This window comes from Neolamprologus multifasciatus, chromosome 22 (assembly GCF_963576455.1).
Source record: "Neolamprologus multifasciatus chromosome 22, fNeoMul1.2, whole genome shotgun sequence".
Classification (NCBI taxonomy): Eukaryota; Metazoa; Chordata; class Actinopteri; order Cichliformes; family Cichlidae; genus Neolamprologus; species Neolamprologus multifasciatus.
Genome location: NC_140459.1, coordinates 25,213,626 through 25,227,290, shown reverse-complemented (window position 1 = coordinate 25,227,290; position 13,665 = coordinate 25,213,626). Strand labels below are relative to the sequence as shown.

Genomic DNA, 13,665 nt, shown 5'->3' with positions numbered 1-13,665 from the left:
TGAATGATCTGCTTCTGTTTCTCCACACAGTCTCCAACATTTCTGTGGACTTGAGATCTGTTTACTTTTAATTTTGGATGTAATGAAAAAACGCGTCAAATTTTTCCAGCAAAATTCCCTCCACAACGGCGAATTTGTTGTGCTGTGTTGTATTTCACACATACTGACCCATTCCTTCTCTGTTATAGTTATGGCCAGTTTAGCTTCCCATTTCTTTTTAAGGTAAAACGTTGTGTCCTGTCTATCTTCTTCTAATGATCTATAGAAGGTGGAAATTGCTTTGAATTGTTTATGTTCATAGCAATTTTTTACTAGTCCAATAACACCCAATGGTTTTTCAAGCCAGTCAGTCTTTATTTGCTTTACACAATAGTCCCTTACTTGCAGATATCTAAAAAAAAATCTCTATTTTCCAATTTGTATTTATTTTTTAGTTGTTGGAAACTCATTAGTGTTCCATTTTTCATTAGAGTAAAAACTGCTGTAATCCCTTTTAACTCCCATTGTTTGAATGTTTGGTCCATTTGTCCCGTCTTAAATTTTTTATCGTGTCTAAACCATCTCAGCAAAAATAATTGTTCTTTTAACTGATGTTTTTCTATTACTGTGTGCCATATGTCTAATGTAAATTTCACAATTTGATTCATTCTACTTTTGTAAGAGGTCATTAATTGTTTGTCAGAGATAAAAATTTGAATTTTGTTTCCCTCAATTTCTTTCTCAATTTCCTTCCACCGTGCCTCATAATCTGGTCTACACCAACAAACAAGAGGTCTAAACTGGGCTGCGTAAAAGTATTCCCTTAGGTTAGGCAAAGCCATCCCTCCCTTACACTTCGGGAGTTGCAATGTTGTTAACCTTGTTCTGGGCTTCTTCCCATCCCATATAAACCTTGACATCATCTTATCCCATATTTTAAATTTACTTTGAGGTATAGGAAGTGGGAGTGATTGATACATGTATAGCAATCTTGGGAGAACGTTCATCTTTATTATTTGGATTCTAGAGTAAAAAATTTGTAGGTATTGTTGACCACCGTCAAGTCTTTTTTGTTACCCTCCACATGATTGTAGTTTGTGTCAAACATAGCAGATAATGATTTTGTATTATAATGAAATATTTCATGGTATTCAAGTGCCACTTTAGTTTATATTCATCTCTAATCTTTCGAGAAGGTGTATAGTTGAATGATAGAATTTGTGTTTTGGATACATTAATTTTGTAGCCTGATAAGTGTTCGAAGGTATGGAATAGTTGCATCAAAATTGGAAAACACTTGTCAGGATCTCGTAAGAAAACAATGACATCATCAGCAAATAATCCAATAAGATGTTTTTGTCCGGCTGGAGTTACCCCCTCCATTAAATTTGTTCTTAAGAGTAATAACTCCTGCCGATCTTTCTGATCCATTTGAAAACCATAGGTCATTGTCCCATTGCATTTTCCAAAAAGCAGTATCCTTTTAAACAGAGTGTGATTCTTGAAAAAGATAAATAAAAAAAGACAGTATTCTGTTGATTTGCAAACAAAAACAAAGCTTTACGCTTAACAGTGTCTCTTAAACACCTGACAATGAGACAAAAAAAATGATATAGACAATGTGGCCTTAACACAAAATAATGAACAGTTTACTTCCCTTAGTGAACATAGTACTGACATTAACAACTTTTAGCCTGAACCTCAAAATTGTAGATAATCCCTTATGTGACAGCTGTAACTTTATACCTCATCAGCGCAGGTGCTGCTTGATCCTCAGGCGAAGTGAGCGTTGGGTGCACCTCCTTTCCCTCAATAATCACACGGACCCCGGCAAAGTGAGCTCTTTTTCCTTCTTTCCTTGCAGTGCTCTGTCAGCAGAGGACACATCTTCAGTGACTCTCAGGTAGTTTTTTCTTCAGGAAGGTGTCGTTTTTTAGCTTTTCTCCAGATCTGGTCGCAAGCTGATCTTGTTGAAAACCGAATGATAACCAACCTTGACTTCTGATTTTCGTTGTAGCGGCCCAAGTGATGAACTACATCAACGCTGTCCCTAAATCCTGCACTAGTCTACCTGACAACGGCGCAGCAGGTGTCAAAAACCTCTGATGTTATTTCTGGAAACTGACAATCATGTTAAACCAAACATACCAACTGTACCCCAAACAAACAGAACCCTACTAGTGTTTCCTTATTTTTAAATTCTAACAGTGAATTGAAGATGCTCAAAGACATTATGGAGAGTTTTATTGATCGGGGTGAAAGCACTCTTCTGATCAACAAGTTCACCAATAAGTCATCAAATGATCAATATGTTCATTACATCAATGGTTTTTGGCTGAACAACTATCAAAATATCTTGCATTTTATAAGGGGATGGGACAACGGTGAACTTACACAGTTACAAGAACCAATTTCGTTTCACATGGTCATGTGGGACAGCAACTGGCAGGAGGACTCTTCATTCCACTTCAAACATCTGGAGCCCACAATCGAAAAAAACCCCTCAAAACCACAACTACCACGATCTTGCTGCTGATGAAGAAGAGGATGAGGCTGATGAGGTGCTTCCAATGTATCTCTGCAGGAAGTGGTTAAGGCTGAAGACCACACCCCAGCCGATGGCAGGGTCCATGTTGATGAAACCATCTAGGTTCATCTGGCACTCTGAGGGGAAAACGCAGTCCAGTATGATGACATCATAACTACATGGTACACACGATTACACACGCTAATAACTGGGAAGTCATGTGACCTGCAGTGCATATAGGGGCGTACGTAGGGGGAGGCATCTTCCACGATCCATCAGAGTTCCTCATGTGAGATCGATCAGATGCGAAGTTCAACAGGAAGCTGTCAGCAGGAACCACACGAAATTTCCTGGCAGACAGAAGGGGAAATTGTAACTATGATGTCACTCAGGTGTGTGTAGTTTCCTGTCATGATGCTCAGCTGTGTCTTACCTGTGGTATTCTGGTTTGATGTCACTCTCTGAGCGTAAGGCTTGGGCAGCGTAAAGCTTCAGGCTGCAGGGAAACGAGAGCGTTGAATCCAGATCATACACTAGAGAGTCCGATTGATCTGCCTGCAGCAGGATCACATGGTAGTCCTGAAACACAACGATGTTATCTTTAATGTCATTTTGACATTTGTGTTTATGTCTGTGCTCTCACAGTATTAACAGTGACATCACAAACCCAGATAACCGGCAGGTCTCCGTGTCCAGACTTCTGCTTCCACAGAGGAACCTCAAAGGAGAACAAATACAGAACATCAGCTTTAGAACATGACCTGAGATGTTTCAAAAAACCTAAAAAACCAAGTGGATGTTTTTAGAATGTGACAGAAGTTCATGTGTTATTGTAGGGTCTTTACCTAAGAATATAAAGCACCTGAAGGCACCTTTTGTTGCGATTTGGAGCTATATATGTAAAACTTAAATGACAGATGTCTGAAAGAACATGACAGGTGTTTCACAGAACCATCCTTTAATCCATTTTCTGCCACTTATCCGCATTCGGGTCATGGTGCGGCAGTCTGAACAGAGAAGCCCTCACCCAAGCCACCCCCTTTAGCTTATCCAGGGGGATGCTGAGATGTTTCTAACCCAGCTCTGAAATGTAATTTGCCTCCTCCTAACATTTCATGCGCAGAATAACTCACCTGGGAGTTATCCAGGAGGCATCCTTACAGGATGCCCGGACTACCTCAAACTGGCTCATTTCAATGTGGAGGAGCAGTTGGCTGTATTCTGAGTCCCTCACGAATAACCAAACTCTATCTCTAAGAGAGAGCCCAGCAACTCTTTGAAGGAGACGTATTTCATTCAGTTTCATTTATATAGTGACAAATCCCAACAACATTTGCCTGAAGGCACTTTATATTGTAAAGTATATACAATAATAGTTTCTTCATAACCCCTCAGACCGGTTTCCTCTTTTTCTGTATTTCTTTGGTATAGTCGTGATTAACTTAAGACGGTCCAGCCTTCATATGTTACTTTTTGTTTCTATGCCTGCCATATTATGTGCTTTTTAACCTGGTACTCCAGGAAGCAAACAATAATAGCTCAGTGGGCCCTTTCAATGTGTGTGTTTACATTCTTGGCAATCTTCAGCAATGAGCAAAAAAAGTTTGTCACAAATCCTATGCTGTCATTTCTTCCAGACCCCTCAGAAATCCCGTGTATCCGTATGCTGTTGCGTCAATCAAGACTCTAGATCATCATTTAGCAGCTAGTTTAGCCACTTCTTGAAGTGCAAGACAGCAGTCCTACGTATTGGTTTAATATGCATGCTGAAGGATATATCCTGGTCAAAAACGACTCCAAGATTCCTCACAGTGTTGGAGACCAAGGTAATGCCAACCAGAGTAAGCATATTGTTAGATACCATATTTCTATTATTAGGGCAAGTACAATGAGCTCAGTTTTATCTAAATTCAGAAGCAGAAAAGTTAGAGGTCATCCAGGTCTTTAAGACATTCCTGCAGTTTAACTAATTGGTCTGTTTTATCTGGCTTCATGGGTAGATAAAGTTAGGTGTGATCTGCATAGCAGTGAAAATATATGCTATGCCTTTTAATGCTCCTATCACATAACCCCGTGGAACTCCATGATTAATCTTGGCGACGTCTGTGGAGAGGACTGTCCATGTACATAAACAAATTGGAATCTATTACATAGATATGATTCAAACCACTGCTGCGCATTATGTTTAATACCTACAAGCATGTTCCAATCGCTGTAATAAAATGTTTCCCCACCACCTGCTCCAACTCACCACCAGACGGTGATTAATTGACATAGAGGAGCAGATCTGATGATACAATTACAAAATCCATCATCTTCATTTTAAATCTGACATTATACTGGCATTTGGTTCTCACCGTTCTCGTCTCATTGGAGATGAAGATCACAAACAGATGTTCCAGCGGTGCGGTTCTCTGTTTTCTGACATAGTCACAGAGTTTCCAGACATTTTCTTCACTGCAGAACAAGAACAGACAGAAGGGCAACAGACAGTCAGCCTGTAGGACTTCCTGAAAGTTCTGAAGGATTAGTGTGTCCTGCTGATCCATCTGATCGTTTTTATTGATGGCTAATAGAAAATGTTTCACCAAGTCTTTAACTCCAATTCCAATTCCACACACCTGAGGACAGTCAGGAAAAATGGATGAAGAACTTTTCAGACCGGAATCTCACTGAACCTGAAAAGAAAGTGCTAGCCAAAGGACTCCATTTTGCCATTTCTCCTCAACAGTTGCCCATAGTGGACCTCATCACAGCCACAGAAACCGCCATACGGATTAATAAATTATCACAAACAGAAGCAGAGCAAATCAAGATGAAAGTTTCAGCCACCCTCTCCAGTGCCAAAGTCCCTCCGTCTAACCTCACAATACAAGAAAAGAAGGCCGTCGCTTCCCTGAGCAAAGACCACAACATCACCATATTACCAGCTGACAAAGGAAGGTGCACCGTGGTCCTAAACACAACAGATTACCACACAAAGATCACTACTCTCCTGAGTGACAAAAATACCTACGACGCCTTAAAGCGAGACCCCACAAGCAGCTACAAAAAGAAAGTTATAGCTCGCCTTCAAGACCTTGAAAAGGACAAAATCATTGACCGCCCTTTATATCATCGCCTATACCCAGGGGATGCCATACCCTGCATTTATGGACTTCCTAAGATCCACAAAGAAGGTGTCCCACTCAGACCCATTGTTAGCAGCATAAACTCAGCCACTTACAACATTTCAAAACACCTAGCTACCATCTTAGCACCTCTGGTGGGGACCACCCCATATCACATCAAGAACTTCACCGACAAGGTCCAGAAACTTACCCTGGACCCAGATGAAACCATGGTGTCCTTTGATGTAGTCTCTCTCTTCACATGCATACCCACCATGGAGGCAGTGGAGACTGTCAGAAAACGACTACAAGAAGACAGCTCCTTGGAAGACAGGACCAACTTCACCCCCGATCAGATTTGCACAGTGTTAGACTTCTGCCTTACCACCACATATTTTAAATACAACGAGGGTTTCTACTAGAGGTGGGAATCACCATACAACCCACGATACGATATTATCACAATACTTAACGCACAATCCAATATTATTGAAATTTTTAAAAATATTTTGCGATATTCAGATTCTGTACATAAAGGTAAACTTTATCAATATTCATTTTATCTAATATCAAAGTCTCACACTCAGTCTTTCTCTCATTTCAGTCAGTTTTATTGTTGACAAACTGAACGGTTTGTATTACAGTCTAGTCCAACTTACCATCTGGTACTATTATAGCTATTCTGAACTATGAAATTTGTGAAAACTATGCAGCCCCTTCAGCAACTGAAGAATTTGAAAGTAAATTAAAACAAAATATAATTTTACATTAAATAAAAAAGTTTTAAACTTAATTAAAATAAAACATGTCTTAAATGAAAATAAGTAAACTGTCGTGTTTATTGCTGCCATAAAAAAAGTTAAACACATTTGGACAGTGAAGGAATGTCAGGATTCTTGCTCAGAAAAAGGATCAACATGCTCTGAAGTCAGAGCATGTTCCAGTCCACAAAAACTTTTTTTGTAACAAAATATCGATTTCTGCTGTCCCTGTATCGATACATTATTAGCAAACAAAATATTAAAAATACTACACAGTATCGATTTTTTCCCCCACCCCTAGTTTCTACAGGCAAAAACATGGCTGTGCCATGACCTCCCCGGTGTCACCTATTGTAGCCAACCTTTACATGGAGGAAGTGGAAAGAAAGGCTCTTGGCTCTTTTAAAGGGAGAGTACCCAGCCACTGGTACCGATATATAGACGACACCTGGGTCAAAATCAAAACACAAGAAGTGGAATCGTTCCCTGCGCACATTAACACTGTGGATACAAACATCAAGTCCACCAGGGAAGACACAAAGGACGACTGTTTGCCTTTCCTGGACTGTGCCGTGCGCTTTGAAGAGAATGGAAATCTCAACATTGAAGTTTACCGGAAGCCCCCACACACGGACCAGTACCTCCTCTTTGACTCCCACCACCCTCTGGAACACAAATTTGGAGTAATCAGGACCCTACGCCACCGGGGAGAAAATGTTCCCTCTAAGCCTGAAGGAAAAAGAAGAAGAAGGTCTGCAAAGATGCACAAAAAAGAAGATCAGGCACCAGCTAGGGAGGATAAGAAAGAAAAATGCAACAACATTGTCATTCCCTACGTAGCCGGTGTATCAGAAAAACTCCAGAGAGTCTTCTCCAAGCACGACATCCCAGTTTACTTCAGACCCAGCAACACACTCAAACAAAAACTAGTTCATCCCAAAGACAAAACTCCTAAACACAAACTTAACAATGTGGTGTATGCTGTACAGTGTAGCGAGGAATGCCCAGACCTCTACATTGGAGAGACCAAACAGCCACTTAACATAAACGCATGGCACAACATAGAAGAGCCACCTCCACGGGACAAGACTCGGCATCTAAGAGGACAAAGGTCACTCTTTCAAGGATGCAAATGTTCATATTTTGCACAGAGAAGACAGATGGTTTGAAAGAGGAGTAACACAAGCCATTTATGTCCACTGTGAGTGACCGTCTTCGAACAGAGGCGGTGGTTTACGACACCAACTGTTTGCCATCTATAATCAAGTTTTGAGACCTTCCCAGACGCCTTAATGCCCACTCACATCCTGGGCCATCTGACCTCAGGAAATCACATGATAGGGTGGGGCTAGGTTTCACATTGAGCTCACCCAAAACCTTGGCTGATTGTGACCTACAGCCGTTTTCACACCTTGGCTCATGTGATTAGGTAGAGGATCACAAGGGGGTCTACTGTCCCTCTCGGGGGGGGATACTCCCATAGGGCTTAAATCTGGGACTCTCCACCATTTCTCCATAGAACTGAAGAAGCTTCTCGGATGAGAGGTGGAGTGGCTGTAGCTCAGGAGGTAGAGCAGGTCACCTACTGATCGGAAGGTGGGTGGTTCAATCCCTGGCTCCGCCAGTCTACATGCCAAGTATCCTTGGGCAAGATACTAACCCCAAGTTGCTCTCCGATGCATCCATCGGAGTATGAATGTGTAAGTAAGTAAAACTTTATTTATATAGTACCTTTCTAGATAAAAGATCACTAAGTGCTTCACACAAGGATAACAAAACAGACAACAGTTAACGCAATGCAATTCTAAAAAGATGTGTTTTTAGTTGTTTTTTGAAAGAAGCTACTGAGTCCAGAGACCTTAAGCTCAATGGGAGAGAGTTCCACAGTCTGGGAGCCACAGTGGCAAAAACTCTATCTCCCTTAGTTCTCAGCCTTGTATGCTGAATGACAAGTAGACCCTGGTCACATGACATAAGAGACCTGCTAGGAACATAAGGCTGTAGAAGTTCAATGATGTAGGCAGGAGCTTGACCATGAAGAGCTCTATATGTCAGTACCAGAATCTTGAAGTAGACTCTGAATTCGACAGAGAGCCAATGCAGCTGTATGAGCAACGGTGTCACATGTGAGTAGTTAGATGTTTTGGTCAGAAGTCTTGCTGCAGCGTTTTGAACAATCTGCAGACGCTCCAAAGAGTTTTTGTTTAAACATGTAAACAGTGAATTACAGTAGTCCAGTCTTGATGAAATGAAAGCATGAATGACAATCTCCAGTTCAGTGAGAGATACAATGGGGCTTAGTTTGAAAAAAGGTTTCTTAAGTGATAAAAGCAGGACCGAACCAAAGATTTGACGTGAACATCCAAAGTGAGAGCTGGGTCGAAGATTACCCCTAGGTTCCTGATAGATGATTTCACAAATGTTGCAAGAGGACCAAGAGCATTCATTATCTTAGGTACATGTCTGTCAGGATCACATACAAGGACTTCAGTCTTTCCTTCGTTAAGTTGGAGGAAGTTGTCAGCCATCCAAACTTTAACAGATTCTAAGCACTCATTCAAAATCTGCAGCTTAGAAACATCTTGGGGCTTGAAAGAAATGTATAACTGAATATCGTCGGCGTAGCAATGGTAGCAAATGTCCTCAAAGGGGCTCAAAATATGCTGGAGGGGAAGTAGATATATTAAGATCAATAAAGGACCCAGCACAGAGCCTTGTGGCACACCACACGACAGGGATGTGGAAGATGACCTGTATTTAGAAACTGCCACAAAAAAGTAATGTTCATACAGATATGATGAGAACCACTCTAAGGCAGATCCAGATACACCGACCAAGTATTTCAGCCTTTCAAGTAGGATGTGATGGTCAACAGTGTCAAGGGCCAATGTGAGATCCAACATCACCAGAACAGAACATTTTCCTGCATTGTTTTGCATCAAAATGTCACTGGAGACCTTAAGAAGGGCTGTTTCAGTAGAATGGGTTCTACGAAAGCCAGGCTGAGATTTGTAAATTTGTGTGTCAATGTAGTTAGAAAGCACTAAGTATAGAGAAAGTGCTTGTGTGACTGGGTGAATCTGGCATGTTGTATACAGCACTTTAAGTACTCTGGGAAAGTAGAAAAACTCTATGTAAGAATCAGTCCATTTACCATTTACCAAATGTCTTCAAGCAACTTAAAGGTTGCTTGAAGGTACCTGGGTGTTCACCTGAATAATAAACTGAACGGAGCCACAACACTGATGCTCTTTACAGGAAGGGTCAGAGCAGACTCGACCTGCTGAGGCGGCTGAGGTCATTTGGAGTACAGGGAGCGCTTTTAAAGACCTTCTATGACTCTGTGGTGGCATCTGTCATTTTTTACAGTGTGGTATGTTGGAGCAGCAGTTTATCGGCAGCTGAGAGGAAGAGGCTGGATAAACTCATCAGGAAGGCCAGCTCTGTTCTGGGATGCACCCTGGACCCAGTGCAGGTGGTGGGAGACAGAAGGACTCTGCCAAAATAACATCTCTGATGGACAGAGTCTCCCACCCCATGCATGTAGATGTTGCTGAACTGCAGAGCTCGTTCAGTGACAGACTGCTGCATCCTCGATGCATGAAGGAGCGTTTCCGCAGGTCCTTCCTCCCTGCAGCTGTCAGACTGTACAATCAGAACTGCTCCCAACAAACATAGATGTTTACATCAATGCTGTAACTGCAATAAGTTAATTAACCGATTCGCACTACAACCTGGTTTGCCTCTTACCTGTAATTATTTTTATTTAATTTAATAACTGTACAGTTCTCTCTGTTTATAGTAACCGTTGTCCTTAATGTAAATATGTAAGAAAAATTGTGTATGTTTCTGTTCTGTGTCCTGTGTACTGTTTGTTTGTATATTTGTCTTTTTGGCTGCTGTTACAACCAAATTTCCCCTTGTGGGACAATTAAAGGATTATTCTATTCTATTCTAAAGAAGTCCAGACACTTTTCTTACATGTTGTCTGTTCACAGCAAAATCTTTTAAACGGAAGCACCACACCTTAGATCAACTCCACTTTTGGGCCCTTTGAAAAGAGGGTGGCGCATGTTAAGAAGCTAAAACTCCAAAACCCTTCATCCAAATTAAATGTGGGCACCCTCAAATGACAGCTGGGAATCTACACATTATGTCCATGTCCATTAAATAACTATAACTGGAATATGTTTGAGTAAACAGGTAAAAAACCAAAACTTTTGTCAGTGACCAAATATATTTGACCTCACTGTATATCAGCTAGAAGTCAAAATCACCTGGCACCTTATGATACATTATTATTATTACAATACTTTGTTCACTATTCGATATTACTGCAATTTTTAATATATTGTCATATGCTGAGTATGACAATAAAATAGATTGTCTCCCACCTGTGTTTTTTCTCTCGAAATGAACACTAGTAGATAATAGCTTGACAGAGCTGGCAAAGTTGGTAGACATATACAGTCTATACAAGATGCAATATTTGTTCAATACATATGTCTTTGTAGTGGAAAAAAACATTAAAATTATCAAGAACAATATAACAATGATTTCTAGAACTTTGTGTATATAATTTGACATTTCTTATCGATGTAGGCTGACAGTAAGCACACAATACCATTTCATTTAGAGTAATGGTTTATGTGCAAAACACAAGAACAGAAAACATTGAAAGTTACAAACGTATTGTGCATGAAACAGGAATTAAAACGTGGTGATAGAGGCAGGTGCAGATGCGTGTCACAAGTTACTCTGGATTTGGCTATGGTACTTGGCCACAGGTGGCGCTAGCTGACGCGACTCTGTTTGAGTACACACAAAGTAAACTGCACGCTTTAGTTGTGAGGCCAAAAACGCTGAAATCTGAGTAATAAAAATGTATGAGGGAAATGATAACGAAGACAAGATTTTCCAGATGGTTGACTCTTGCTGTCTAGTGAAAAGCATAGTGAGGTTTGTCTTGTATTATGTTCATATGGACAAGTCAGAGAGATACATGTTTTGAAAAGAGTAGGAACAGGCGCATCTAGTACACGTAGGGCGGCCGCAAAAATGACGTACAAGCAGAGCGCAGCGGCCAGCCAGCGCAACACAAATTTTGGGTCCTTCACTCTAGTTAGCAGTGAGCGCAGTGAGCACTCTAGTTAGCATGAAAGGGCCTTTAAGATGACAGGAGCGCTGATATAAACAAACTGAAGCAAGAGCGGCAGAGGCTGCTTGGGCTGATCCGCTCCCTGGAGAGTGACATTGAAGACCTGAAGAGGCAGATCTCTGGACATGAAAAGACCAGTCAGGACAAGGATCACATTATCTCGTGTTTGAAGAGAAAGAATCAGAAACATCAGTGTGAAGAAGGAGCGGATCAGTCAGCTGGAGGAAGAGCTGATACAAACCGACATGAGCAATGCTCAGCTGAAGCTCACTGTCTCTGAGCTGAAGCTCAAACTGAAGACCAGAGACAAAGAGATGTGCAAAGAGAGTCAGAAGGTCAAAGATTTGGAGACGCGTCTCCAGCGATTGAAATCAGACCTGGACAACTGTGTCGGCTTCATCCAGGAGCCTAAAACCCTGAAGGACAACATACAGATGATATACGCTCGATATGTCCAGCAGACTGAAAGGGAACCAATGCAGATGATACTGTTCAGAAGGCGCTGCGTCACCAGTGTGATCGACAGGAGAGGACAGTAAATGGCCTCAAAATGAGGCTGGTCAAATCTGCAGAGGAGCACGAAAAGGTCTACACCAAAATCATGAAGGAAACATGACTCTGATAGCTGCAATCAACAAGCTGCGGAAGGAGCTGCATTTGGCCAGGACTCAGGCTAAAGACGTCAAAGATCAGCTGGCTCTCTTAAAGAAGCCCAAGAAGTCACAGCCTATCTTAGAAGAAGCAGCCTACCAGGAGCCCCAACAGCTAGGAGTCAGCTGATTGTCTTTTACCTCAGCAATAGCTCTGCAACTAACACACAGCAGCAGATACACATATAAGAAGAAAGTTGTTAGTATGATTGTTGTATTCATTCTTAATGTAAATTGATTGATTTGTATGTTACCATAGCAATTTACTGCAGAAAACAATCATATTGATAAAGGTTTGATCACTGACCTGTAAAAAAATAAAAAATAAATGAAAGGGCCTTTAAACAAGATGGGGCGATAGTCAAACTGACCAGCAGATGTCACTGTGGACATGGGTTTCAGATGTTTTCGAAGCCTCGATACAATTCGGTTGTATGTTTGTTGATAACCTGATATTAACACTGTTTAAAGGAGGATTATTATTCCTTACAATGATCTTGTGATTTTTATTCTCTCACTGACAAATTTAAAGAAAATGCGCTAAAAATTAAACGGAAATCTGAACTAGCCAATCATTGTAGTTGCAGCTGCTTTGACCAGACGTGTGTTTACAATTCTCAGGAGCCAAGTAATGTTCTGACACAGAGCCTGCACGTCACCTCTTGCAGGTATGTCGGGACTCACCAGTAGCAGCTCGTGTACAAGCAGTCCTCGCGCATCGGAACGAGTCTCCGATTCATGATCGGGTGTTACACTGAAAGAGCTCCAAGGGAAACGGACTGACGCCAAATCCGCTAAGGAAAGGGGACTTTCAAATTAAAAGCATCGACAAAGTAACAGTAAGACTGGGGTCCAACTGCTAATTTCACTTTGCTGCCGCCACAAGAAATTAGCTTCAGTGCTCCCTTAGTTACCTCCTACATTAGAGACGCTGCATCCTTCATAAAGGGAAACAGCAAAGCACTATGAGAGAAACAAACTGACCTCTGAACCTGTTAGCTAGCTTAGATTTTCAGAGAATAACTACTTTAGCAGTATACAGTCCCCATTCACTCAGCTTAACTCCTCCTGCTCAGCACCATAAATCATCAGAAAAGACTTTTTTCATTAATTCTCTTAGAAATTTTAATTTTTGTAAACATCTGCACTGCAAATTTGGCAAGTTTTAATTAGATTTTTGATAAAATACTTTATCAAACTGAACAAATCTGTTCATATCAAATTGATTATACAGTGAACTAAAAACTACATGAGTGAAATTTTCTCACTGAAATATAAATAAAACCCAGACAGATCTGGATCATCACTCCAGAAACTAATTCAAAACAAGCTAACGAGCAAATCTAAAACTAGAATAACTGTGGTGAGATGGGCGGAGTTTACAGGGGGTCCAGGCTCCTCAGCTAACTCTGTAAATATGGCTGTCATGATATGACATCTGATATCTGAACTTAACATCTTAAACCTGATCGATCACCCA

General features: G+C 41.0%; 2 protein-coding genes and 1 pseudogene across 4 annotated transcripts; 2 read left to right on the top strand and 1 right to left on the bottom strand.

Moving 5' to 3' along the window:
- Positions 1-2,206: 2,206 nt before the first annotated feature.
- On the bottom strand, positions 2,207-13,644 carry ntaq1 (N-terminal glutamine amidase 1). 3 transcript variants are annotated; one of them, XM_085149516.1, is made up of 6 exons: positions 12,870-13,644; positions 4,864-4,963; positions 3,150-3,224; positions 2,940-3,085; positions 2,732-2,856; positions 2,207-2,643 (listed from the first exon to the last, which is right to left on the bottom strand). In XM_085149516.1, exons 1-6 carry the CDS (start codon positions 12,923-12,925, stop codon positions 2,495-2,497), a joined length of 651 nt encoding a protein of 216 aa, XP_085005642.1. In that variant the 5' UTR covers positions 12,926-13,644; the 3' UTR covers positions 2,207-2,494. The 3 variants fall into 3 exon arrangements, with proteins under 3 accessions (XP_085005642.1, XP_085005644.1, XP_085005643.1); XM_085149518.1 differs by having other exon boundaries at positions 2,755-2,856; XM_085149517.1 differs by having other exon boundaries at positions 3,174-3,224; positions 12,870-13,374.
- Positions 4,963-6,351, top strand: LOC146493585 (uncharacterized). Its single transcript, XM_085149514.1, has one exon. It carries the CDS (start codon positions 5,151-5,153, stop codon positions 6,036-6,038), a length of 888 nt encoding a protein of 295 aa, XP_085005640.1. The 5' UTR covers positions 4,963-5,150; the 3' UTR covers positions 6,039-6,351.
- LOC146493584 (uncharacterized) lies at positions 6,707-8,827 on the top strand (annotated as a pseudogene).
- Positions 13,645-13,665: the final 21 nt, after the last annotated feature.

What these genes read in the sequence shown, in the direction of transcription:
- LOC146493585 (XM_085149514.1), top strand. Translation starts at nt 5,151, where the DNA reads ATGAAGAACTTTTCAGACCGGAATCTCACTGAACCTGAAAAGAAAGTG.
- ntaq1 (XM_085149516.1), bottom strand. Translation starts at nt 12,925, where the DNA reads ATGAATCGGAGACTCGTTCCGATGCGCGAGGACTGCTTGTACACGAGC. An exon ending in TCTCCAATGAGACGAGAACG is followed by an intron (nt 3,225 to 4,863) that starts GTGAGAACCAAA and finishes TTCTCCTTTGAG; the next exon opens with GTTCCTCTGTGGAAGCAGAA. An exon ending in GTGATGTCACTGTTAATACT is followed by an intron (nt 3,086 to 3,149) that starts GTGAGAGCACAG and finishes GTTGTGTTTCAG; the next exon opens with GACTACCATGTGATCCTGCT.